Source organism: Hakea prostrata, chromosome 8, assembly GCF_041222555.1.
Source record: "Hakea prostrata isolate BN-2017 chromosome 8, UWA_Hpros_2, whole genome shotgun sequence".
NCBI lineage: Eukaryota > Viridiplantae > Streptophyta > Magnoliopsida > Proteales > Proteaceae > Hakea > Hakea prostrata.
Window position 1 is genome coordinate 19,487,264 of NC_142607.1, and position 26,166 is coordinate 19,513,429.

General features: G+C 39.9%; 1 protein-coding gene and 1 pseudogene across 2 annotated transcripts; one reads left to right on the forward strand and one right to left on the reverse strand.

Annotated features, from left to right (window-relative positions):
- Window positions 1-1,258: 1,258 nt before the first annotated feature.
- Window positions 1,259-2,580, reverse strand: LOC149007385 (chitinase 9-like; annotated as a pseudogene). The gene is made up of 3 exons (XR_016175275.1): window positions 2,137-2,580; window positions 1,886-2,039; window positions 1,259-1,634 (listed from the first exon to the last, which is right to left on the reverse strand). The product of XR_016175275.1 is annotated as a chitinase 9-like (transcript).
- Window positions 2,581-4,208: 1,628 nt separating this feature from the next.
- On the forward strand, window positions 4,209-4,637 carry LOC149007386 (uncharacterized). The gene has a single exon (XM_089167046.1). The coding sequence runs from the start codon at window positions 4,209-4,211 to the stop codon at window positions 4,635-4,637; it is 429 nt and encodes a 142-aa protein (XP_089023172.1).
- Window positions 4,638-26,166: the final 21,529 nt, after the last annotated feature.

The following is a 26,166-nucleotide window of genomic DNA, read 5'->3' on the forward strand; positions in this document are numbered from 1 at the left end:
GGTCCAGGATCAAGACCAAAATCAGGGCTAGGATCAGGGCCTGGGTCGGGGCCAAGATCAGGGCCAAGATCAGGGCCTGGGTCAGGGCCAAAAATCAAGGACGGGCCGGGATGGGCTGGGCGGGCCAGAGAGTAATCCCAGGCCCGCCCTTGGCCCTAGTTCAGGGCTAGAATATTTTGGCCCTAACCTGCCCTTAGGGCCAAAATTTTTAGCCCAAGCCCTATTCGAGCTCAGGGCGGGCTTAGGGCGGGTCAGGGCCGCCAGGGCCAAACTTGAACCCCTACATCCCATTACAAATAAGATATGGATATGGTAACATTCTTTTCCAAAACAATTGATTATCCAATTAAACATTAGCGAAAAATAATAAAACTAATTTTTTATTTTTAATGAATATTGATAAGACAATCAATAGTAAAAGACATAAGAAAATCTAAGACTAAAAAGAGAAGAAGAAAATTGTTTTCTTTTCTTATGAAAAGAGAAATGACAATAATGCTCAAACTCATAAACAGTAAGATGTTCATACACATTAACTGGGAGACTTGTATCCTGCCTGTGGAATGGCCAACCAAGATAAATGTTCCAAAAATCTAACTACTTCATGATATGTAAAAAAACATACTCCTGACCTTTTCCAACTAATTGGTAGAGTAGCAGTGTTGTATAATATGGTCAGGCTTTCGACTTGAATTGATCAGAGGCTGCAAGTTGAAGCTGCACTGATTCTCTGATATAAAGCCACCACTAAGACATCAAGAAGCTGTAAAAAATAATTCACAATTTTGGAAGGACGTCTTGCATAGCTCAATGGGCCAATAATTCACAATTGGATCCCATGATATGCGTTTGGCTTCTCTAGTTTCATGATATGTGTTTGGCTTCATTGGTGTAGTTCAAAAAGTTAAAATAAAAAAAAAAGTAAAAAACAAAATGGATGGTCGAGATTCACCACCAGAATTGATTTGGACTATAGACAGCTCAGTTAGTACGTAGCACTGAAGCTCAACCCTTCATGTTATACTCATACATAGAAATTTATTATATTATTATTGAGTTGTCAAGAGTAGTACAGTGCTTACCAGGGGGAAAAGGAAAATAGAAGAAGGAAAACAACAAAAGTACAGTAGCTTACATTAGGATTAGTGGCTTAATACTAATTAGGCTTGAAGGACTAAGATGCAGAGTACTGACCCAGAGCAACAATAGAAGTACAGTACGTAGCTTACATTAGGATTAATGCCTTAATACTAATTAATTAGGCTTGAAGGACTAAGATGCAGAGTGACCTAGAGCAAAAGACAAGGTTGTCACCATAGCTAATTCCAAAGATATCACAGTACCTTTCATAAAATCCAATACGACTATTCACCCTATCATCATAGTCGTGACCACATTCAAGTCCTCCATTTATGATATTAGTAATAGTTCCATAGCCAGGAAGATGGTTTGCTGCGATGTCGGCGGTGGTCGGCAACCATTCGCCTGTGATAACAGCATGACATGAAGGTTTTGGAGGTTGGGGTGTCATCAATGTTGTCTCGAATGAAATGTATGGATCAGCTGCAACAAGGTCAGGATTGCCGAGAAGGTTCTCACTTATATTTGCTCCTGCTTGCCCATAGTTGTAGTTGCTGGAAATTCAAAGTCACCATATATAGCTTTTCTTGTTAATACCCAATAAATATCCTCTCCGTCCAAGGAAGGTATCCACCCATCCGTTCTGGCATCTAGATGGACGACACATCACCGCTAGTATCCGCACAGGCCACTTGTCGTTCATCTAGACTCCTGAATAGATGGGTGGACACTATCCTTGAGTGGAGAGAATGTGGATTCCATATTTTTCTAGGGAAATCATCAATACAAAATATAGAATACTTACTAAGATAGCTGAATGGGTCCACGTCCATAATATTTTTTCCCAGGAACACAAGGCCACTCATTACGAGAAACACAATAATCACCAGGGTTGCCTACCTCCTCCACAAAACAATATCCCCAAGCATATGGTCCATCAGGTGCACTTGGCCATCCCCCTAAACAATAGAAAACCAAAGATGAATGCTTAGCCATGTACATCATCAAGAAGCAGACTCTAAACCCTAATAAGAGAAATCAACTACTTCAACAAACCTGTAGTTTCATGGGAAGTTTGACCCAGAAAAGCAGCAATCTCCCTCTTACGAGTGGTGTTGTCGCCAGTGGTTGCGAAACCACTAAAGGAGTTTGCAGCAGCAATGAAAGCATCATAGGTGTAAAACCCACCACGACAAGGTGGAATGCTCAATGTTTAAGCATTTCATCAAACAGTTCTTGGCTGATAAGTGAACCAATCTCGCCAGCATCACCGCCGCCTCCACCACCTTCGCCTCCGCCACTGGCACCGGCACCGCTATCGTCACATTGACTTTGATAGCCATCTCCACAGTAATCTGTGGTAGTACCACACCAGCCCCACTGACTACAACAATTACCACCAGGGCATAGAGCACCTCCAGCTTGGCTCCCACACTGCTCAGCTAAAGCTACTGCCAAGGAAGAGAAAGAGAAGAGAAGAAAGACGAAAGCTTTTCCCATCTTTTGCTATCAGTGAACGCAGATGAGATGAGATGAGGTGATTGAGATGGCGAATGTGCAGGGGTTTATATAGTGCAAAAGAAGTGAATAAATAATCAAAAGCTTGGGTTCTTTACGAGGTTTGTCTTTTCCACATGAATCCTCACGTTTAGTTTTTATAATTGGGATAATTAATATTGTCCCCCTATACTATAGCTTAATTACTAATTTACCCCCTGTACTTTTTGAAATTACTAATTCAACCTTCAACTTTGCTTGTAATTACTATTGTCCCCCTACTGTTAAACTCCGTTAGTTAAATGATGATATGGCATATTTTATTTATTTAAAAATCTCAAATTAACCCTATAGTCTTATATTATTTAATTACACTTTATATTAAATTACATTACTATCCTAAGTAATTAGGGAAAACTTAAACTTAATTAAACAATCTTCTTTTCTAGTCAAAAGAAAGAGAGAAAATCAAGGGATACTCATTTTCAAATTTAGATATGTACTTTTCAATTTGGTAATAAAAAAAATAGTAATTCCTAATTTTTTGTGTTATTTTTAATTTTGTTATTTACTTTCTAGTTTAATGTTATCAGTTTAAGAAATTTCTACTTCCAATAGATTATTATTTATTTATTGTCTAATTTGATGTTAGCTATTTTGAGAAGTCCTACTACCAACATGGTGCCTTTTTTTTTTTTTTAATTCAAGATGATAAAAGTACACATGTAAAATTATTTCATATGATTTTTTTTCTAAATGAGGATAATATTTTATTGGACATTATTAATTGTAAAATGGTAAAATAGACATTAAACATTCAACCTTAATGGTCGCTTAACACTGTTAGAATTGAGGGGGGCAACAGTAATTTCATAAAGAGTAGGGTTCTTTTTAGTAATAAAGCTATAATACAGGGGGGCAATAGTAATTATCCCTTTATAATTTATTAGATATTCATTGAGGCATGGGAGATTACCTGGAAGAAAGAGAAGTCAAATACCATGTAAAAACAAGAAGATGAAAACAAGTGTAGAGAGCTTTCAAGTTCATCTACAGGATATTCTGGGTATATATGTATGTATATAAAAAGACGAAGATGAGCACCGTGGAGGAGATGGACCCCCCCCCCCCCACGGGCAGCTCTAAAGGTCCTCTCATGGAACCTACACGGCTTGGGCAGCCCCTCAACCCGTCGGGCTTTGAAGAATCTTAAGAAGACAGAGCAACTAGACATTTTTTTTATGATGGAGACAAAAACTAAGGCAGCAAGTATGGGGAATCTACATAAGATGTTGCAGATGGAAGGGAGCTTTTATGTGGATTCTGAAGGAAAAAGTGGAGGGTTGGCTTTACTTTGGAGTCAACACATTGAGATGGAGATTCTCGAGGCAAGTAAAAATATTATTGATACTCGAATAGCCACAGTAAAAGGGGACCCATGTTACATGACTTTCATTTATGGCAATCCAAAGAGAGAGCAAAGGGAGGAAATCTTTTAGCATGTTACAGCTCTTGGTCAAGGAAGAACTCAGCCATGGTCCATTATTGGAGACTTTAATTCCCACCTCTCTTGGAAAGAAAAGGTAGGAGGAGCCCAGAAACTGTCGTATGACTGTCTCTGTTTTCAACAAATGATACAAGATTGTGCTTTGATTGATTTTGAGCTTAAGGGACTGAAATACACGTGGACTAATAGGAGGAAGGGTTCAGCTAATATCTGTATCCGATTGGATAGGGCTCTTGGGAATATTGAATGGAACTTCAGCTTCCCAGATACTGCAGTGTTTGTGAAATCCTCTATAAGTTCATACCACAACCCAATCATTCTTGATACAAAGGGTGGCAGAAGTAAAGGACAAAAACCTTTCAGATTTCTTAGTGCTTGGATGAGGCACCCACAATATGAAGAAGTTGCTAAACAAGCTTGGGGGATGAATGTTCATGGTTCAGCTGATGTTAAGTTGTTAAGTTGCTACAGAAATTTAAACATTGCCAAACCAACTTCAAGAAGTGGAACAAGAATACTTTTGGTCACATTCAGACCAATGTTGCCAAGTTGAAGAAACAACTAGAACAACTACAGAGTGTTGAAGGCAATAAATATTCACAAGAGGAAGTGGATAGGCTTATGAAAGATCTTGATGAGGAAATGTTGAGGGAAGAGTGTCACGCCCTCCCAGCCGGTACCCTATCTGGCATACCCGAGAGTGTGATCCACAGCCCGAAGATCAGGTATCGAGTGATCAACCTCCCACATAAACAATAACATAATCATGAACAATCATAATAAAAGTGCGGAAGATAAACCATAGATCCAATAAAGAAAGGATGAATCATAAATGAATCAGAATAATAGATATAATCAGAGTGTCAAACAGATAAGTAAAGTGAGGCAAAAATCCCACTTTACAACCAGCGGAAAAGTAGCTCTAAAAGAATAAACTAGACAAAATCTAATCCCAGTAGCAAGTACATTGGGTAACTAAATTGTTCTCCACTTTATAGACAACATCCTTATAAGTGTAAATCTCATAAATGGCACAAGGACGCTTCCACTCAATGGTCGGACTAAGCATTGTACGGAGCATAACCACTCGCGGGATCTTCGAGTAATTGTGGTAACCGCAATCACCTTCCTGGAGATATGCCTCTTCGCCTTGCGCTTCTTCATAGGGACCGTCATAATACTCAAGCACTGCAGGGATAGTCTAACAAACATTGTACAATAAAGGAATGAGTTTCAAAGAAACTCAAGTAAAGCGATTAAAATCCATAATAACATAAATGGCGGGATTCCGAACAATCATAAATGCAATATGATATGAGACAAGCAATGAATGAATGAATCTAACTCTATGTACTGTTGGTCTCTATTGGCGAGACATGCTTTAAGTCATAGCACCGTACTTCTTTAGGAAAGTCCACTCACATCCTCAACCATTTAAGATATCTTGGATTCTCTCACGGATCATTTCACCGGTCTTGAGCAGCCGATTGGTAATGGGTCCTTCATCCCTCGGGACAAACCATGGCGGGGGTTAAGTCAACACACTCTCTCACAACCATTTGGTATAAGTCTTGGCGCATGTCAGGGTAAAACCTAGCCAAATGCAAGTCTTCTACTTAGTTACATCAAGTCAGATCCAGATACTTCCATTCCTCGTCCCTGACGATCCTTTCCGGTATCCTTCACACTAGAGTCCTCATAGTCCCTGACTACGGACTCATCAACCCTATTGATCATCCACATATGGTAAACGGGAAGCTCTCACGTCCTCTCACGGGTTGGTTACCGGTCTTAAGCGCCCGTGAGCCCAAGTCTAACCATATGCAACCCTACCAATAAATGGCCCCCACAATGTGATTCCTGTCCTCTCACGGGTTGGTTACCGGTCTTGAGCGCCCATGAATCCCCATTGCTACCACGGGTCGTTCGGTCTCAATACCCCTCCGATTAGGGTCTAACATAACAGGACATCCTAGCCAAACACTACTAGACAATCCTAGATATGTCATCCAACAGTTTAGGAAGGTGTCCAGAGGGCATCTCCGGAAACATCCCATAATATTCCCGTAGTAGTCCAAGGACAGAAGTGTCAAAAGGACACCTCTCCTTTCCAAACCATACTTAAGCATACACATGCATCAATTCATATCATCACATATATGGTAACCTCGTATATGGAAAGAAATCAATAATTGCAATCACCTTGTATATAATTGGTAAGTAAATCATACATGAGTCAATTCAATATGAATAAGTAATGCTACTGTAATCAAAGTTATACAACAGTAGTATATCATTGTAAGAATCTAATTTAGGAATCATATCTATGATATTCAAATATAGAAACTAGATTCATGCTATCTATGTAATTAAGGAAATAACCATCCTTACCTTTTATAACTCGCAAAGGAATCCTAAGAAATCAAGTAAGATCTTGGCAAACTTGAGAAGAAGGTCCTAAACAAGTATATACAACATATTAGGAAAGATCCCTAACAGAAAAGATACCAAAACATCCAACACGGACCAATTCTGGAGTTGCTTTGTACTCATTGGTCGAGTGGATTGGTCGATTGGTCCATCGACCAATCAGTCGACCAATGCAGACAGTAGCCTAAAAAACAGAGTTTTAAGATATGAAATCCGAATTTGGTGGTTCAAAAGGGTACTAATCAAGGGGTAAACTACATCAGCAGTATTCTAACATATAGGGGACCTCAAAACACCAATCAAATCAAGATATCAAGATCCAAATTAGGAAACAAAAAGTTACCATAATTAGATCAACCATGGATCTTGATGAATTCGAAATAGAAATCAAAGACAAGAACAATAGGAGGATGGATCATTGCTTCAGGTAATGGTATCATGAAAACATACTTAGATCTTCAAGGAACAAGGCTTAGAAGCATAAATCTAAATAAGGAAATAAAACCTACCATATATGTAACTACCATGCATCATGAAGAACACATAGTATGGTAGAAGAGAACAACTAGAAATTGATAGATTATGGATCATGGAAGGAAAACACAGTAATTAACTACTAACATGATCAATCATAGAAGATCCAAAAAGATCAGAATTCAAATCAGATGTTTAACAAGATTAGAACATGGTTTGATCATGATTCCTTCAAAAGCTTGCAATGATCATGGTTAAGATCATTGTTCTAGCCTCAAATCCTTAGGATGATCATGAGAACATGTTCAGAGATGTTTGCAACAGAGAATGCAGCATCTCTTCTACTGTCTCAACTCAAAAAGGAAAGAAAAACAAAGATGGAGGAGAAGAAGAGAGAGTAGACATACCTTTTGATGCAAAAAGAAGAGTTTCGACGAAGATCCGTCAAGAAAACACCAAGGATGCAAGGGAGATGACTTGCAGAGGTCTTTGGTTCGTTCCAGAGAGTTTGGAGGCAGCAAATACGAAGTGGACTCGAGATTGGACTTAAATAGAGCAAGAACAACCTAATTGCCAAAGACAGCACTCATTGGTCGAGTGGATTGGTCGACGGCCCGATCGACCAATCGGTCGACCAATGCTGGCAAACAAGACCAAAACAGGGAATTGAAGGCCCAGATCAAATCCAATCCTAAAGGGGTTTTGCACACAAGTCAAGTGACTTACCTAATAGGTAGAAATGCCTTCAAACCAAGATAGAGAGCACTCCAAGTCCATCAACTAATCAGATCTTCATCAAGATTCAGTTTCCATAAATAGAACTTCATCATCAACTTTCATGGATTCAAAGCCAGACACCAAGTCCTCTACTGGGATGGCCCAAAGCTGACTTCTTACTTTACTTCGGGTCACTGGACCTACAAATAACAAGGTTTCCGGGTCAAGGTTAGGGCTGGGTTTTACAAAGAGGACCTATGGAAGCAGAAATCTAGAATTGATTGGTTAAAGGGAGGAGATGCTAATACATCATACTTCCATGCATGCACTCTCCAAAGAAGACAATCAAACAAAATACTTCGTTTGAAGAATAAGGATGGCAAATGGACTTCTGAGGAAGGAGAAATCCATAGCACCTTATGTGACCACTTTTCTGAAGCATTCACATCAGAACCAATTGATGAAGATGCCCTCCAACAAGTACTCCAATCAGTTGAGCCATGCATCACAAACGATATGAATCACAGTCTATGCCAAGTTCCAACAGAGGAGGAGATCAAGAAAGCACTTTTTTCCATGGGCCCCCTCAAAGCACCAGGTCCGGATGGCTCCCCCCTCTCTTTTTTCAAAACTTATGGAATTCTGTCAAGCATGATCTTATTAACTTTGTGCTGATTTCTTTGCTTCTGGGTATATGAATCATGAGTTAAATGTTTCGTACATCTGTCTTCTGCCCAAAATCCCCCATCCAGAAACCTCTGAACACTATAGACCTATTAGCCTAGGAGGTGTGGTCACAAAGATTATATCTAAGATCTTTGCAAACAGGGTGCAATTTATTCTAGATAAAGTGATGGCTCCATATCAATCTGCATTTATCCCATCAAGACTGATCTCAGATAATGTATATATGGCCCATGAAATTTTTCACTACATAAAGAAAAGGAAAAAAGGAAAAAAAAAAAGCTTATGGCTATAAAATTGGACATGAAAAAAACCTATGATAGGTTGGAGTGGGGCTTCATCGAAGCTATCTTATTGAAAATGGGTTTTGACCAAAGATGGGTTGCACTTGTGATGGCATGCATTACTTCAATTTCTTATAAATTGCTTATTAATGGTCACATTAGTGCCCCCATATCCCCTACTAGGGGTATGAGACAAGGGGACCCCCTCTCCCCTGCTCTTTTTATTCTGTGTGCACAAGGGTTGAGTTCGGTTATAAAAAGAGCTGAAGAAGTTGGAACCATTAAAGGTATCAGGGTGAAGAATAGAGCCCCCCAAATTGCACATTTATTATTTGTTGATGATTGCCTCCTGTTTTCAGAAGTCAAATTGGATGTTGTGTGTGATCTTAAAGCATGTTTGGAGACATATTGTAGAGCAAGTGGGCAGGCCATCAATTTCAAGAAATCAAATATGTTTTTCAGCCCTAACACTCATATGAAATTCCAAAGATGGTTCTCTAGAGTGCTTAAGATCTCATATGCTAAGGGGCCATCCAAATATCTCGGTCTCCCTTCTGAAGTGGGCTCATCCAAGAAGCAAACCTTCAAGGAGCTATATGATAGAGTTACTCAAAAGATGGAAAGTTGGAAGACAAAGTTATTGTCTCATGCAGGTCAAGATACTCTTTTGAGGTCAGTTATCTTTGCCTTACCTCATTATGCAAGTGCTCACTTTCAGCTCCCAAAGTCGCTTCATGATCATATCAAAAAAGCTTCAGCAAATTTTTTCTGGGGTACTTTAGGTGAAGGAAGTAAAACACATTGGGTATCATGGAATAGGCTTTGTAGCCCTAAAAACAAAGGGGGTCTGGGCTTTAAAAAATCAAAATTTCAGAATCTTGCCCTCTTGGTCAAAGTGGCGTCTAGATTGTGGAAGGACCCCAACTCTCTTTGGGCAAAATTTTATAAAGCTATCTACTTCCCTAACTCATCAATTTTTGATGTGGAACCTAAGGCACAGGATTCATGGGCTTGGAAGAGTATGTTGCAAGGGATCAAGCAACTCAAAAAGCATATTATTTGGCAAGTTGAGGAAGGGTCAAGCATCGATATATGGAAGGATAAGTGGATTCCCACAACCACAGACTACAAGGTGGGTTTTACAAAGCCAGTTAATTGCCCTTTCCATTCAGTTGCTCAGCTTATTGACCAAGATAATAGATGCTGGAATATTGACCATCTCAATGCTTGGTTCCCTGAACACATCATCAAGGAGATTCTTAAGATTCAACTTAGAATTCTTCCATTTGAAGACAAGCAAGTTTGGTTGGGTGCTAGGAATGGTGTGGTCACAACGAAAGTTGCTTATATAAAAATTTGGGAAGAGAGGGAAACTTCTTCAGTTAGCAACGATGGTCGGGTCTCTTCATGGAGGCTAGTCCCAGAAGAGAAGTGGAAATTCATTTGGAAGCTTCAAGCACCACCAAAGTTGAAATTCTTTCTTTGGAGAATTTTAGTAGAAGGCCTACCCACAAGTGAAAACATGAAGAAAAGGAAATTTAATATTGATCCTTCTTGCTTGGTCTGTGGAAGCTCTCTTGAATCGGTTGATCATCTTCTCCTAAACTGCCCTTTTACTAAAGCAATTTGGTTTTCGAGCCCTCTGGGTTTTAAAGGGGGTGATGTGGACCTATCCTTCACATCCTGGCTTGACATGATTAGGAACAATAATTTTTCTACTAAAAGAGAGAGAATCGAGTTCCTAACAACCTGCACATTCATTTGTTGGAAGATCTGGAAAGCCCGGAATGATAGAGCTTTTAATAGAAGGTCGTGGAACCCATATGAAGTGGGTCAAGAGGCATGGAAGTTGGCGCAAGAGTATGTTCAAGCATAGCTAGGTCCTCCCCAAACTATCAAAATGGATAGTAGACTCACAGGTTTGGATAAATGGAAACCCCCCTCCGAATAGAGCATACAAGATCAACACTGACGCAACTTTCAACAAAGAATTAGGCACTGCAGGTTTGGGATGCATAATCAGGAACCATCATGGAAGGCCAATTGTAGCAGTTTCTGAGCCCAACTCAGCTACATTTGCACTTATGGCAGAAGCAATGGCGCTCAGAATGGCTGTTCTTTATACTCTTGGGGAAGGAATTGACATTGGTTACTTTGAATCTGATTGTAAGGAGCTCATTAGTTTAGTGAATGGTTCTGCTCCCCCTCCTCTTGATGTTGCCACTATCATCCAGGATATCTTAGATGTGGGACATAGGCTTGAAAAGTGTTTTTTTAAACATATTTCTAGGCGGATCAACAAGGCCGCTGATCTCCTAGCCCAGAGGGCTAAGTCGGTGACGGTCCCGACTCTTTGGCCCATTTCCTCTCCTTGGGTGCAGTCTCTTTGTAGCTCTGTTTCCTCGGCTTTGCCGTCTCAATAAATTTACTTTCTACCAAAAAAAAAAGATGAAGATGAGAACAAGTGCACGGTTTTCATTTCAAAAACTAGTTTCACTTTCACCTTTAATCGCTGTAGCTTTATCTCCTCGATCCTTTCTATGTACCCCAAAACACAAACTTCGAGAGTAATTTTTTTTTTTTTTTTTATGGACCTGGATCTGCCAGCCACATCAAGGGCTTGAAAAATGAGATGTGGTGCAACTGCGCAAGTAGCGGGCAAGTTTGTCCTGATGGTTAATTTGGATTCACCTTGGTTTGTGGGTTGGATTAAGGTTGAATATTTGGTCTAATTCAACTGGTTTCATCTTGTCTATCAAGATTTTTTTAATCATGACTTTAACTTTCATTTTAATCTTGAGTTTTATAGGTTTTAATTCAAGGTTTCTTACTATATCTGATATGGAGAAATTATGATTGAACCAGGTTCATACTTGGTTTGACCCTCGACCCCGGTCGAGACGAAGGGAATCGACTTGCTTCTGAGCGAGCCAGGTCCAGAAGATAGCTTGTTGAAGAAGGAAACTGAATCAGCCACAAGCACGCCCTAATCCGATACTTATGGATTAGGTTAATTACTCTAATGATGGCAGACGGAACTTGACGGCTGTGACTTATCATCATTGGAGGGATAATCATCAAATTTCCTGGAGATTATCCTAGGAGTCCTAGGAGTCCTCTACTAGTCCAAACTAGTAGAAGTCTATCGCTCAACGGATCTAACTGTTATGATCCAACGACTACCCAAAGAAGGCTCAAATACATCCAACGAACCAGGTTCGAAGGTACATTCTATATAAACCCTACTTACCAACATGGTGAGGAGGACCACCAGATTCATTCTCATACCTCTGGACATAAACACTCACAGGCTTATGATCTAGATCGTATTCCAGTTATTAATCCCTTAGCTCTGTGCTTCTAGCAGAGCCGTTTGTGATTAAGTTCATTGACTGACTTAGCCTTCGGAGGTGGACTCCCGACCCCAGCGGTTGGGCCACATCTGACGCTTTTGTTTTACAGGTCATCATCGAGGAGATCTAAGGGCTGAGCAGAAAGTGGACGCATCAATATCAATTGTTCTTTAATTACTTTGTATTTTTTTAGTTGGTGATATGTCTAGGTTTTTAGGCTTGTCATGATTTAATGTCTAAGATTCAGTATATTAGAAAAATGTATGTAACGGATCCTCTACCCTCAACCTGTTCGTGCCCTCATGGGTGTGGATCCCATACTGTCTGACTTTATATTGGCAAATCTTGTATCTATGAGTTTCACACCTCATATGAATGTGTGAGTGTGAAGGCATGGGTAGGTTGGAAGTAGAGGATTTGAACTCAAAATTTTAACTTAGGGTTTTGAAAACCCAACCAACCTGCTCTTATTACAATCCTAGGGTGAAGAAATAATCTTTGACAATGGGGTTAGTAGCCCAATAGGAGAGAGATGTCATCACATCGTTATCGGGGACAATGGTAAAGGCATCAATCGATTGTGTAATTTGAATCCAAGGCCAAGAATCAAGTTCGCTCAATAATTGAATCCAAATCTAAATCTCTTCGGATTTTCATTCAATTACGGTTTCAATTTGATTCAAGAACGAGGTTCAAACTTGATCCTAAATATGGTTCTAATTAATTTATTTCATATAACTCTAGGCCTAAGAATGCTTTTATTAAGTAATAAAAATTATTTAAAAATAGAAAAATGCTACCACTAAGGTTACACTGGCTGCATCAATGGTTGAATACTTGAATTGATCCAAAAAATATGCATATTTAATAAAACTAAAAACAAAAATCAGAAGAAAAAGATCACGTATTGATATATTTGTCATTTCTGGGTCTCATATCCCATGTGAGATGGTGATTTTATCCGCACCTAAACCTAGGGTTGTAAATTGGTAATATGAAACTGCATTTACAATGAGATTTTCTTCTATATTTGTCATAAAAAGCGTGGAAGAGTTGGATTCTCAAATCTCGTCCCAAATCTTCTTCAATAAAATGGTAAAGATGTCAATGAATAACTGAAATTTTGTATTCAACCAACATTTATACACATTTTGAAAATTTTGTATTAAAAATTAAAATTAGAAAAACCATTTGAATCCTACTAATTCTATCTCAAACCTGATAGGAATTTTCAGATCTTTTTAAATATATATGAATGTTAATTGTAAAGGTCATGCATGCTTCAGTACTGGGCAGGCAGGCAGCGTACAATGAAGATTAAAACTTATGGTTCAGGTTTTGATCTCAGCCACTCGTTTTACTTTTCTTTTCTTTTTGTTTTTTAAACTTTTTCAACTATGTCTGGTGGAAAATTTTCAATCTTCATCAGGTACTGTACTGTGTAATTACTGCACAACAGTGAAGCAGTAGCTGAAAATTTAAAGTCACCATAGCAAAGAATTTATACAAAATGGGTAGTTGAAATTTTTCGATATTTATCGTATCCTGCACTAATTGCACAGCCCTGAAACAATACTGGGAATGTAAAAAGTCACTAGCTTCTCTCATTAATATTTTTTTTTTTTTTTAAATTTATCGGTTCTTTTCTCAACAAGGTCAATGGGGGGAATGTGTGGGAATTTATATAGTGCTGATATGGAGAGTTTAAGATCTGACCGGGTTCATACCTGGTCCGACCCTCGACCCCGGTCGAGACGGAGAAAACCGAATCGCTCCCGAGCGAACCGGAGCCGGAAGATAGCTTGCTGAAGAAGAAAGATTATTCTGCTGCAAGCGTGCCCTAATCTTACTTATGGATTAGGGTAATCACCCTGATGACAGCAGACTCAAACTGACGGCTGCGGATAATCATCATCAAAGGGATAACTATCGCATAACCTAACGGTTATCTCAGGAGTCCTCTACTAGCCCAAACTAGTAGAAGTCTATCGCTCAACGGATCTTATTGATAAGATCCAACGAGTACCCGAAGAAGGCTCAAGTGCATCCAACGAAGGAGATTCGAAGGTACACTCTATATAAACCTCACTACCATACAAGGTGAGGGACGGATCAATCGTTCAAAAAGGATACTATCTGAGACTCAGGTTCAGATACATAGTGATAGATCCAAACTATCAGCGTTCTGCTATCTAGATCACCTTTCCCGTTTCTTCATTCATTAGCTCTGTGCTTCTAGCAGAGCCGTTTGTGATTAAGTTCATCAACTGACTTAGCCTTCGGAGGTGGACTCCCGACCCCAGCGGTCGGGCCACATCTGACGCTTTCGTTTTGCAGGACATCACGTGGAGATCCAAGGGCTGAGCAGATTTTGGACGCATCAAGTGCAAAAGCTTTGATTGGACGAGGCAGCTTTGATTTTATGACTTTTGTATTTTCTGCATGAATATTTTCTGCATGAATGTTCACGTGGATGGTTATCCTTATTCCTTATCCATTCTCTCCTTGTCGAGCATCATTAAATGCCTATACCAGTGAAATTATTGAGGATTCTGCCACGTTTAACTTATTTCAGTTACAGGTTTTCATTTTTTTTTTGGTTGAGAAGCCAAACACCATGTGAAAAATGGAGAACAACTAGAAGAAGAAGAAGCAGAGGATGAGAACAAGTGATAGCTCTCATCTGTAAGACTACTACCCCTTGATATCTTCTTTTCTATGGACCACAGAGCTCAAACTTTGAGAACATGCATAGGGATCCATGGAAGACCTTATCTGATAAATTATTGGAGAATTTTGCTTGCAACATACGTAATTAATGCGCAGCTCCCTACAATCGACGGTCGAGATTTACTGTCAGGTCCATATTAAATCTGGACCGCTTAATTATGTGATTTACTTAAGTTTTAACAATTTGTATGTGAGTTAATTAAACGGTCCAAATTTAATTTAGGCGAAAAAAAACCAGTGAATTTGGGCGGTTGATTGTATTGAGTAGTGCATTAATTAATAATTACGCTGCTCCTCAGCAAAATCCGATCTTATCTAATATGGAGCATGGAGTTAGTAGCCCAAACAAGAGGATGTCATCTCATTAACGTTGGCAGCATTATAAAGGTGCCAATTCATATATAGTTTCGGTTGAAAAAAAAAATTTGATACAACTTTGGTTATAAACAAGGATGGTGTAATTTGACACAAGATAATGAGGTGTGGAGATCCTTTTGTGTCAGCCTTTGTGAGTGTGGGAGAAATGGAGAATAGGGGTGTAGTAGGTTGGGTGAAGAGGATCTCGACACCTCATTATCTTGAGTCGGGCTCAAGCCTTTGTGAGTATAGATGGATGAAAGCACGCACGGCAGGTTGAGTGGAAATGATCTAGATTTGGTAACGAGTATAATTGAGGGTTGTGTTGTACTATATCTAGCTCAGATTTGTTGCCTGCATGGGTACAAATGGAGACAAATCGGAACCATTCATGGTTATGCATCCTACATTGGGTCTCATATCTCATGGCAAGGTGGTGATTTATGCCCACAAAGGGCCTAAACAACGGGGGGAATAGGAAAAAAAAAACCGGTTTTGGCAAATAAAAAAAAAAAACAAACCAAACCCAAACACGGGAAGGAAAGAAACCCAGGAACAAAAAAAAAAAAAAAACAAAACCACCCCAAACCCCAAATTACAAATAAGATGTGAATATGGTGATATCCAATTCCAAAACAATTTATTATTCAATTAAATATTAGCAAAAAATAATGAGATTAATTTTCTGTATTTTTTAATGAATATAAATAATACATAAGAAAATCAACTGTAGATGAAATAAGAAAATCAAAACTAAAAAGAGTAGAAAAAATTGTTTTTTTATTTTATTTTATGAAAAGAGCAATAAGATTAATGTTCAAACACCTATAAGATGTTCCTACATTAACTGCGAGACTTATTTTTTTTTTTTTTTTTTGGTAGAAATCCATTTATTGAAGGGATGGGCACAAGGCCTCACAGGAACAGGCTTCCTGGAGCCAAGTAGTGGATAACGGCCAAACAGTCTCACCCTCAATAGACCGGGCCTCCTGGGCTAGAGAGTTTGCCACAGAGTTGGCCTCTCTAGGAATAAACTCAAAAACAACAGACATCTCAGGGGGGGAAAGCAACCTAATATCCTCTAGCACCACCCCCAGTTGGGCAGAGGCGTAAGGGGACCTGCTATTTAGGTGATTTACAACAGATTTACAATCAGATTCGATGATGAGATACTGTAGACCTCTTTTGCTCCCCTCCATTATAGCTGCACGGATCGCAAGCGCTTCTCCCACTGCCACTTCTGTAAACCCCACCCTCTGAGACACAGCTCCTAAAGGAGAACCTTCGGAGTTTCTGATTATAAAACCAATGCCTGAATTGCCATTCAAATCTAAAGAAGCATCTACATTGATCTTAAACCATGGTTGAGATGGTGCCCTCCACCTAACTTCTCCACGAACACTAGTCTCATTGATAACCCCTCCGTGCGCTGTCCTCAAATTCCTTGGTATGTTGACCTCATCAAATTCCTTAAAAGCTTTCACGGCATAGTCAATCACATCAGTCGGGCTCCATGTGTTATTATTAAACCTGCTTTCATTTCTAGCTCTCCAGAGATACCAGGCCATAAAGCACATTTGTCCAACCACCTTCCTTCTAACTGCCTTGGTTAGCTGCTCCAACTGAGGGTTGTTAAACAACCACTCTGCAAAGGAATTATCTTCATTTTGAGGCACTCTAAATGATAGGTCACAACCAAACCATACTGCTCCAGCAAAGGGGCATCCCATAAGTATGTGATCAATGGTTTCCATCTCCTTGCCACATCTATGACAGCTAGGATCCAAATTGAATTTTCTCCTATGACATGCTTCTCCAGAAGCCACCCCATCAGCACAAGCTTTATACAGAAAAGATCTAATTTTTGGAAGAGTATATGTAGACCATATTACCTTCCATGTTTTTTTTGGTGTTGATGTCCACCTGCAAGTTCTTGATGATGATGGTTGAGCTTCTAAAGATTCCAGTTCTTCAGTAGCTAGTAAAGAATAAGCTGACTTAACTGAGAATATCCCTTTCTTGTCCGCTCCCCAAATCCACTTGTCATCCTGAGGAGTCATAGGAATTGCAATTTTGAAGATTTCTTTTGCAATACTTTGAGGAAATTTTTCATTGATTACCTCTATATTCCAAACGCCTTCCCTAGTCATCAAATCTGCCACCACATCAATACCTTCCACACGAGCAATTGATACTGGGACTTTGAAGTTTTTGACTGTAGGAATCCATGGGTCTTCCCAAACCTTCACTTGCTGCCCATTACCAACACACCATAAGAGACCTTTTTTAAGCACCTCACGGCCCATCAGGATTGATCTCCATGCCCATGAAGGTCTATAACCACACTTTGCTTCTAAGAAGGAACTCGAAGGAAAGTATATGTTCTTAAGCATTTGCGCCCATCCCGCATTTGGGCTTTTGAGTAGCTTCCAAGCTGCTTTTGCCAACATTGCTCTATTATGCTTATCTGTATCTTTGAATCCCAACCCACCTTGGTGTTTTGGTAAGCATAACCTCTTCCAATTAATCCAATGAGTTTGTTTTGTATCTCCTTGATTACATTAACTGCGAGACTTGTATCCTGCTTATTGGTGAATGGCCAACCAAGATAAATGTTCCAAGAAACTAACTACTTCATGATAAGTATAAAAAGACTCTGCTGAACTATTCCAAGTAATTGGTAGAATAGCAGTCTGGTATAACAATTATGTGATTTACTTAAATTTTAACAATTTGCATGTGGGTTAATTAAAAATGGTGACCTAGACCGAACAGTGAATATAGGCCGTCGGCTGCAAGCATTAATTACTTTGCTCCCATGCAAAATTCGATCTTATCTAATATGGAGAACGGGGTTAGTAGCCCAAACAAGATGGAGATGTCATCTCATCATTGTCTGAAGCATTAGTAAAGGTGTCAATTGATACAATTTCAGTCGGACCGGGAAAATAAATGAGCTAATTGCACTGGCACCCCCAAAATGGAGGCATTAAAGCACTGACACCCCACTTTATTTTTAAAAAACACAAAGATCCTAAAATTGGATTTTCATTCGATATATTTGTCTAATTTATCATTGAAAACCTTCAAAACATTGTTTATTATAGGGATATTTTTTTAAAATAAACAATAATTTAACTGTTTTCAATGATAAATTTGACAAATATATTGAATGAAAATCCAATTTAGGATCTCTGTACTTTTTAAACATAAAGTGGGGTGTCAATGCTTTAAGACCTTCATTTTGAGGTGCTAGTGCAATTTGCTCAAAAAAAAAATTGATACAGTTTCAATTCTAAACAATGATAGTGCAATTTCCACCTAACTCAAGATAATGAGGTCTGAATACCTCCATGTCAGTCTATGGTGAGTGCAGGAGGATGAGGGTGAGGGCATGGTAGGATGCGAGGAGAGGATCTCTACGCCTCATTATCTTAAGTTGGGTTTAGACCTTTGTGAGTGTGGGAGGGTGGGGGCATGGCAGGTTGGGTGGAGAGGATCTAGATCTGATAATGAGTAGATTTGAGGGTTTTCTTTTATTATATCTAGTTCAGATTTGTTGCCGGCATCGGTACAAATGGGGACAATGGGGACAAATCTGAACCACTCACCGGTTATCCATCCTACACTAGGTCACGAATCCGGATCATCACCCTCGACGGGGAGCGACGGTTTTTCCACTACAAAAACAGTGGGCCCCACATCTGAAAAATAAATTAAAAAAAAAAAAAAACCCTCCCATCACCACCCTTGCCCCCCCCCCCCGTTTTTTGTGGTGGTAAAGTGCTCCCTAACGGGGTCGCTGATCCGGATTCTAGGTCACTAGGTCTCATGTCCCATGCAAGGTGGTGATTTATTCCCACATAAACCCAAGGTTGTAAGTGGGTAATTTGAAACCTGCATTTATAGATAGTTTGGCTAGAGGAAATTGAGTCCATCCCATTATAAATAAAATGTGGATATGGTAACATTCCTTTCCAAAACAATTTATTATCCAATTAAATATTAGCAAAAAATAATAGGACTATTTTTTTTTAATAAATATACGTAAGAAAATCAAAAACTATAAAAACAGAGGAAGAAAATTGTTTTATTTTCTTATGAAAAGAGCAATGACAATAATGCTCAAACATCTAAACAGTAAGATGTTCAATTATTAAAGAAGATGTTCATACATTAACTGCGAGACTTTGTATTCTGCTTGGTGAATAGCCAACCAAGATAAATGTTCCAAAAAACTAATTACTTCATGATAAGTATAAGAAGACATTGTTGACCATAAAGCCACCACTAAGACTATAAAAAAAACAGGTAGAAGAAAGTTGTTAAACTCTCGAATCTCAACCCTAATCCTCACTATCAAAATGGTAAAGATGTCAATAGATAATTGGAATTTTGTATTGAATGTTTTTTAGCATCTCTTTTGGTTTAAGTGCTTATCCCATAGGTTGACTATGCTAGTGTGATTTGTTGTTGCATGAGTTGTGTTTTATGCTAGATTTATTGAACTCATTCTTGTATATAATATCTCTAGAATAAATGGCTGCTACCAAGAGCATTGTTGCTAACTTCGCGAAAGGAGATAAACAGAATAAGAGGTATTATGACCTTTGGCACCGAAAGGTGTAGTATCTCCTAGAAGAACAGAACATGCTGGAAACCGTAAACTAGACCATGTCCCCACCTGAGGAAGGTACCACTGCACAGTATTGCAGGAACCTTGAGCTTTACAATGCCTGGAAGAGGAAATACCGGGTAGCTAGGATTAGTATCCTAAACACCATGAGGAATGACCTGATGCTTCGGTTTGAGAAGCATAGGACTGCAAAGTCTTTGTGGGAGGTTGTGAAGGTTCAGTATGGAGGGACTTCCACCACAAGAGACCGCCAGCTCAGACTCACATTTGACGGTTATAAGATGCGCCAGGGTCACACCATGAGGCAGCATATAACCATCATGTCTAACATGATTAGTGAGTTGAGCGCATGTGGGCGCCAGGAGACTGATGAGGAGCAAGTCTCTGCGTCATCAGGTCATTGCCTAAGTCTTGGGAGCAAATGAAGATCTTCTTGACTCATGTTGATGAGGTCAAGACATTTGATCAAGCTGCCAAGCACCTTGAGCTAGAGGAGGATCGGATGTTGGCCGATGTCCCTCTCCCTGAAGTAGTTGCTACTGAAGCAAGCACTAGTAAGGGTGCAAGCTTCAAGCGCAAGAAGGAGAGAGCTCAACCTCAGTGGTCTAGGCAAAGTAATAGAGGTGGAAACAGAAACAAGAGTGGTTTATGAGACATGGTTTTATAATTGTATTTGAAAACAATTCTTTGGTTTTGTATCTGGGTGATATAGTTTATGGTTATGGTTTTCTTCTAAATGGTTTCATTGTATTGGATACAATTGATTATTCATTTAATTCTAGTAGTGCTTTTGTTTGCCAAGATACTGTGTGTATTGATTATAATTTGTGGCATGCTAGACTAAGACATATTGGCTTAGATAGGATGAACAGATTGGCAAGAGAAGGTCTCTTAGGCCAAGGTTCACTATCTGATTTGCCAACCTGTGAGTCATGTCTAGCAGGAAAAGCAATTAGAAAACCATTTAAAAAGGCTTTGAGAGCCTCTCTTCCTTTAGAACTTATCCATTCAGATGTGTGTGGACCCATGAATGTGCATACTAGAAAAGGACAGTCTTATTTCATCCCATTCATAGATGACTATACAAGGTATGGTCACATTTATCTAATTTCTCATAAGTCAGAAGCTCTAGAATGTTTTAAGAAATTCATGAGCTTGGTTGAGAATCAGTTAGATAAAAGGATTAAAACTCTTAGAACGGATAGAGGTAGAGAGTGTCTCTCCGATATGTTCAAAGGGTTATGTGATGAAAAGGGGATATCTAGACAACTTACTATTCCAGGGACTCCACAGCAAAATGGGGTTGCTGAGAGGAGGAATAGAACCTTGCTAGACATGGTGAGATCCATGATGGCGCAGGCAAATCTACCCATCTCTTATTGGGAAGATGCTTTGCTGACTGCGGCCTATTTCCTCAACAGAGTTCCAACCAAATCGGTTCCTTCCATACCATATGAGTTGTGGACCGGAAGGAAGCCAGATTTGAGTTACTTGTGCGCATGGGGATGTGCAGCATATGTTCACTCTACTTCTCACCAATATGGAAAGCTTGGACCCAGAGGAAGAAAGTGTATCTTTGTGAGATATTCTGAACCCTCAAAGGGCCATGTCTTCATTGGACTAGATGAGAGTGAGAGGAGAACAAAACTTGAGTCTAGGGATACAACATTATTGGAGAATGATTTTCCATCTCTTTCAGGAGTTAACAAAGAATCATCGAAATTCTTTGAGATACAAGATAGTGGTCTTGTCACTCCAAGGATTCAGATTCTGGATAATGAACCTGGGGTTCATCCAGAAGATCCTAGTGGGAGTGGGAGTGCAGATGTGATAGCTACCTTAGACGGTGAGCAACCGACATGCACTTGCGCCGTAGTGGGCGCGGGCTAGTTCCTCGTCGACGTTTTGACATAGAGGATGAAGCCTACATGGTAACTCCTGAAGAGATCGACTGTGAGATGATTTCAGTCGATGAGCATGAACCAAAGAGCGTGCAGAAAGCTCTTGCGGGGTCAAGCTCAAAGGAATGGTTAAAAGCAATAAAGGAAGAGTTGGAGTCGATGAAAGTTAATCATGTCTGGGACTTGGTTGACTTGCCGCCAGGCCGAAAGGCAATTGGGAACAAGTGGGTTCTCAAGATCAAAAGAAAGGCAGATGGATCTATTGAGAGATTTAAGGCTCGTTTAGTGGCTAAGGGCTACACCCAACGGGAGGGCGTTGATTATGAGGAAACTTTTTCCCCTGTGGTTTGGTTTGCCTCAATTCGCCTCATACTAGCCATTGTTGCTCAGTTGGACTTGGAGCTTTATCAGATGGATGTAAAAACTGCTTTTCTCAATGGAGAACTTGAGGAAGAGATCTATATGGATCAACCTCAAGGCTTTGAAGCACATGGACTTGAGCGCAAAGTGTGCAAGCTTAAGAAGTCCATATATGGCTTAAAGCAAGCATCTAGACAGAGTGGAATGTGCGCTTCCACCAAGCTATGATGGAAAATGGTTTTTCCATGCTTGAGGAAGACCACCGTGTTTACACCAAGAGACTCGATAATAATTATGTCATTCGACATCGTACGTAGATGACATACTTATGGCTAGCAATAGCAAGGAGCTATTGGAAACCATTAAGAAATGGTTGTCCTCCGTATTTGATATGAAGGACATGGGTGAAGCAAGCTATGTGCTTGGTGTCAAGATTGTCGAAATAGGCAAAAGAGATTACTGGGTTTATCTCAAGAGACCTATATTGACAATGTCTTGACGAGATACTAGATGCACAACTGCAAACCAATTGATACTTTAGTGGAGAAGGGTTTGCATTTGAGCCTTGATATGGGTCCTAAGACTCCAGAGGAGAAAACCAAGATGGAAAGAGTTCCATATTCCAATGCGGTGGGTAGCCTTATGTACGCTATGATGTGTACTAGGCCGGATATTTGTTATGCAATGGGTTTGGTTAGTCGGTACCAATCAAACCCGGTGCATAGAGCACTTGGAAAGCGATCAAGAGGATATTGAGATATCTCGGAGGAACAAGTAACTACATGTTGTGTTACCAAGGATCGGATTTGCGGTTAGTTGTCTATAGTGATGCCGACTGGGCTGGAGACATCGATGAGCACAAATCAACCTCTGGATATGCTTTCTTGCTGAATGGCGGGGCCATTTCGTGGTGTAGCAAGAAGCAGGCTTGTATATCCCTCTCGACCATGGAAGCAGAGTATGTGGCATGCTCAGCTGCGGTTCAAGAAGCTGTTTGGTTGAGGAGATTCCTTCGACATACTGGGATTGTGATGACATCCAAAGAGGCTGCCCTTGTCTACTGTGATAGTACGGCAGCTCTTAGCTATGTCAAGGACCCCAAGTATCATGGGAAGACCAAACATATACAGTTGAAATATCACTTTGTTAGAGACATTACATCAAGGAAGAAAGTTGTACTTAAGCACATATCTACTAGTCAAATGGTAGCTGACCCTCTTACCAAACCTATAGCCAAGGATGTTTTTATTTCTCATGTAAAATTCTTGGGCTTGCGTAGATTGTGACTTAATTTTGTACTGAGACTTTCTTATTATTGAGTAATATGAGTTCATTCCAGCATTTATTTTATTCACTTTCTGTGTGATTGTGTTTTTCTAGCATAAAACAAGATATGTCAATAGGCAAGAGAATGGCTCACTCACACGAGCATTCACCTCTGGCGCCTTGGAGGCGAGCAGAGATGAGACGGATTGTGAATGACTTTGTGTAGGTCAATTCATAATCATGATGTCGCCTTGATTTGGAATCAAGATGAGTTTCTCTATTGTGAAGAGAATCGACATGAATGTTCCCACTATTCATGTTGCCTATAAGAGCCAGGTGCGAGTACTTTATGTGGCGCTAGGGTGGCGACAATAAAGAAACTCGGGTTAGGCACAAGAGGTTGCGACTAGACTAAGACCTGTATGGTGTTGAGATGGACATACGCTCTATTGTATATAGAATGCTCCACCATAGCACATATATCATACTATGTGTGCTTAGCGATCATTGGAAATAAGAGGATGGATCCCTACTCCTCTCATTGTGTGAGTCATGGACCTTATGGTCCATTAGTGTTCTTAGTGACTTTCGACGACATCATGAAACGAAGGGTTGATGTGGCTACTTTGGGGTGTTACCTATGGTCATGATTGATTCGACCTAAAGGGGCACTACCGGGAAAGGAGTCAATCCTAAGTGTAGTGATGGTCTGGGGCGAAAGGAAAGGTTTGATTCAACTGTACCCTAAAAAGTGTTTGCTGGCGCCAACTGTATGTCTTACAGTAGTGAACATTTTAAGGACAATAAGGTGATCTCTCAGAGGGATCGAGATACCTTTAGTCTGGTGAGTTTGAATAAACCTAGGACACTGAGTTATACTAATGCTTATTTGATTTGTTTCTATGAGTGATGTGCCATTCTGGCCTTCTGGGAAGGTTTCTAGTTTGGGGCTCACGCGTGCAGGTATATCACCGGTCGCACAACCCATTTTGCCAGTATGACTTGTGGATATTAGTGTCCTGGGACACGGGTGGTCTATGTATCCGGGATACATAGTGAAGAGATCAATATATATGTATATCTCGGGATATACATGTGTGTCTGGGACACAAGAGGTCTATGTATCTGGGATACATAACAGAGAGATTGAATATTTATATCTAGGATATACATGTGTGTCTGGGACACAAGAGGTCTATGTATCTGGGATATATAATAGAGAGATTGAATATGTATATCTAGGATATACATGTGTGTCTGGGACACAAGAGGTCTATGTATCTGGGATACATAGCAGAGAGATTGAATGTGTATATCTAGGATATACAAGTGTGTCTGGGACACATTGAAAGATTAACACTTGCCCTTGTGCAAGTGGGAGCTGTTGGAATTTATTAATATGATTAATAAATTAAATGCCCAAGGGCAATATTGGAAACTCACTATTAGGGCGGTTACAAAATAGGGTTATATATTTTGGTAACCACCGCATTAGTGAGTAAGTAACTGAGTGATTCATTCGCACGAGCGAATCTCTGAGAAACGGCGGCTCCATCTCTCTCTCCCTCTCTCTTAGAATCGCAGGCTTGGAAATTTTTCCTTTCCTAGTTTTTGATCTTCATTCCATTAATCCACAGCATTTGGGTTGTGGATATTATTCCCTTTCCCAGTGATTGTGGAATCTCCCCGGTAAAGCTTTGGTGGTGGAACGAGAACGTGGATCTAGACTTCCGCTGCAAATACTTCAAGTAAGGGAAAGCGAATCCAGGTAAGGAATCTTTCCCCCATCAATTAATTGAATTGAATTACTTTTGATGTATTACCGACACAAAATTTTTCCTCCCAGCCACCCTTGTTCTCCGACCCCAATTCCATGCCTTGTGTATTTGTTAACTATTTTCACAAGAACAGTGCCCAACAAGGAAGCTAACCCAACGACAGACCAGAAGATTGCAGTTCCAAGAGATTTCATCCCTCTTGATGCTTCACTATTGAAGAACTCTAGCAACCCAACATAGGTGAACACATCTATGATAACAATGCCAAAGAATTGCAGCCCAAGCCACAACACAGACATGGGAACACGGGTTCCTGAGTTGATTAGCCCATGCTTTCCTGCAATGCTCTTCCTTTTCATCTCTATCAAAGCAGCAGTAACACCTGTTAGAGAGACTACTGTGTATCCAACTGCAATCCGTTGCAGGTGAGATATGCCAGTTTTATATCCTGTAACCTTGCTTGCAAATGGCACAAATAACCAATCATAGAAGATCAAGATCTATTAGGAATGCTAAGGATGATTTTTCATCCTTTCCCTAATTGTTTCTCATTTGAATTCTTTCCATATTATTCCCTCATCTCATTTGTAGGTTCAGTTATAGCATTGAGGGCCTTGAGATACCTGAAATGGGGTGAGGATAATCTATGATAGGATAAAAAACAATTTTCAGGAGTGAGATTACCGTGCATGAAGGAGGAGCTTGGGCATCCATGGCGTAACAATGATAATCTTGAAGATGGGGTGGCGGCCAATGAACCCGAGATGGCCGAGAGATGGTAGTGGATGGGAGGGTTGGTGAAGGAGGTTCTTCAACCGGTTGGGGAGAGAGTGTGGTTGATAAGGGTGGGTCTAACAAGATGGGTAAACTATCAATATCTGAAGCTGCAATGGGTAAAACAGGCAATAATGGGGATGATAATTTTGAAAAAGAAAAAGAATCTTCAACAAATGTGACATCACGACTAATGTAAACCTTATGTGTCTGTAAATCATAAATCGTATACCCTTTTTGTGCATATGGATCCCAATAAAAACACCTGGAGATGCTCGGGGATCAAATTTATGACGAATGGATGAATGGTTATGACCATAACAAAGGCATCCAAAAGT

Bases quoted from the DNA above. Each gene is read 5' to 3' on its own strand.
- LOC149007386 (XM_089167046.1), top strand. From the start codon at position 4,209: ATGATACAAGATTGTGCTTTGATTGATTTTGAGCTTAAGGGACTGAAA.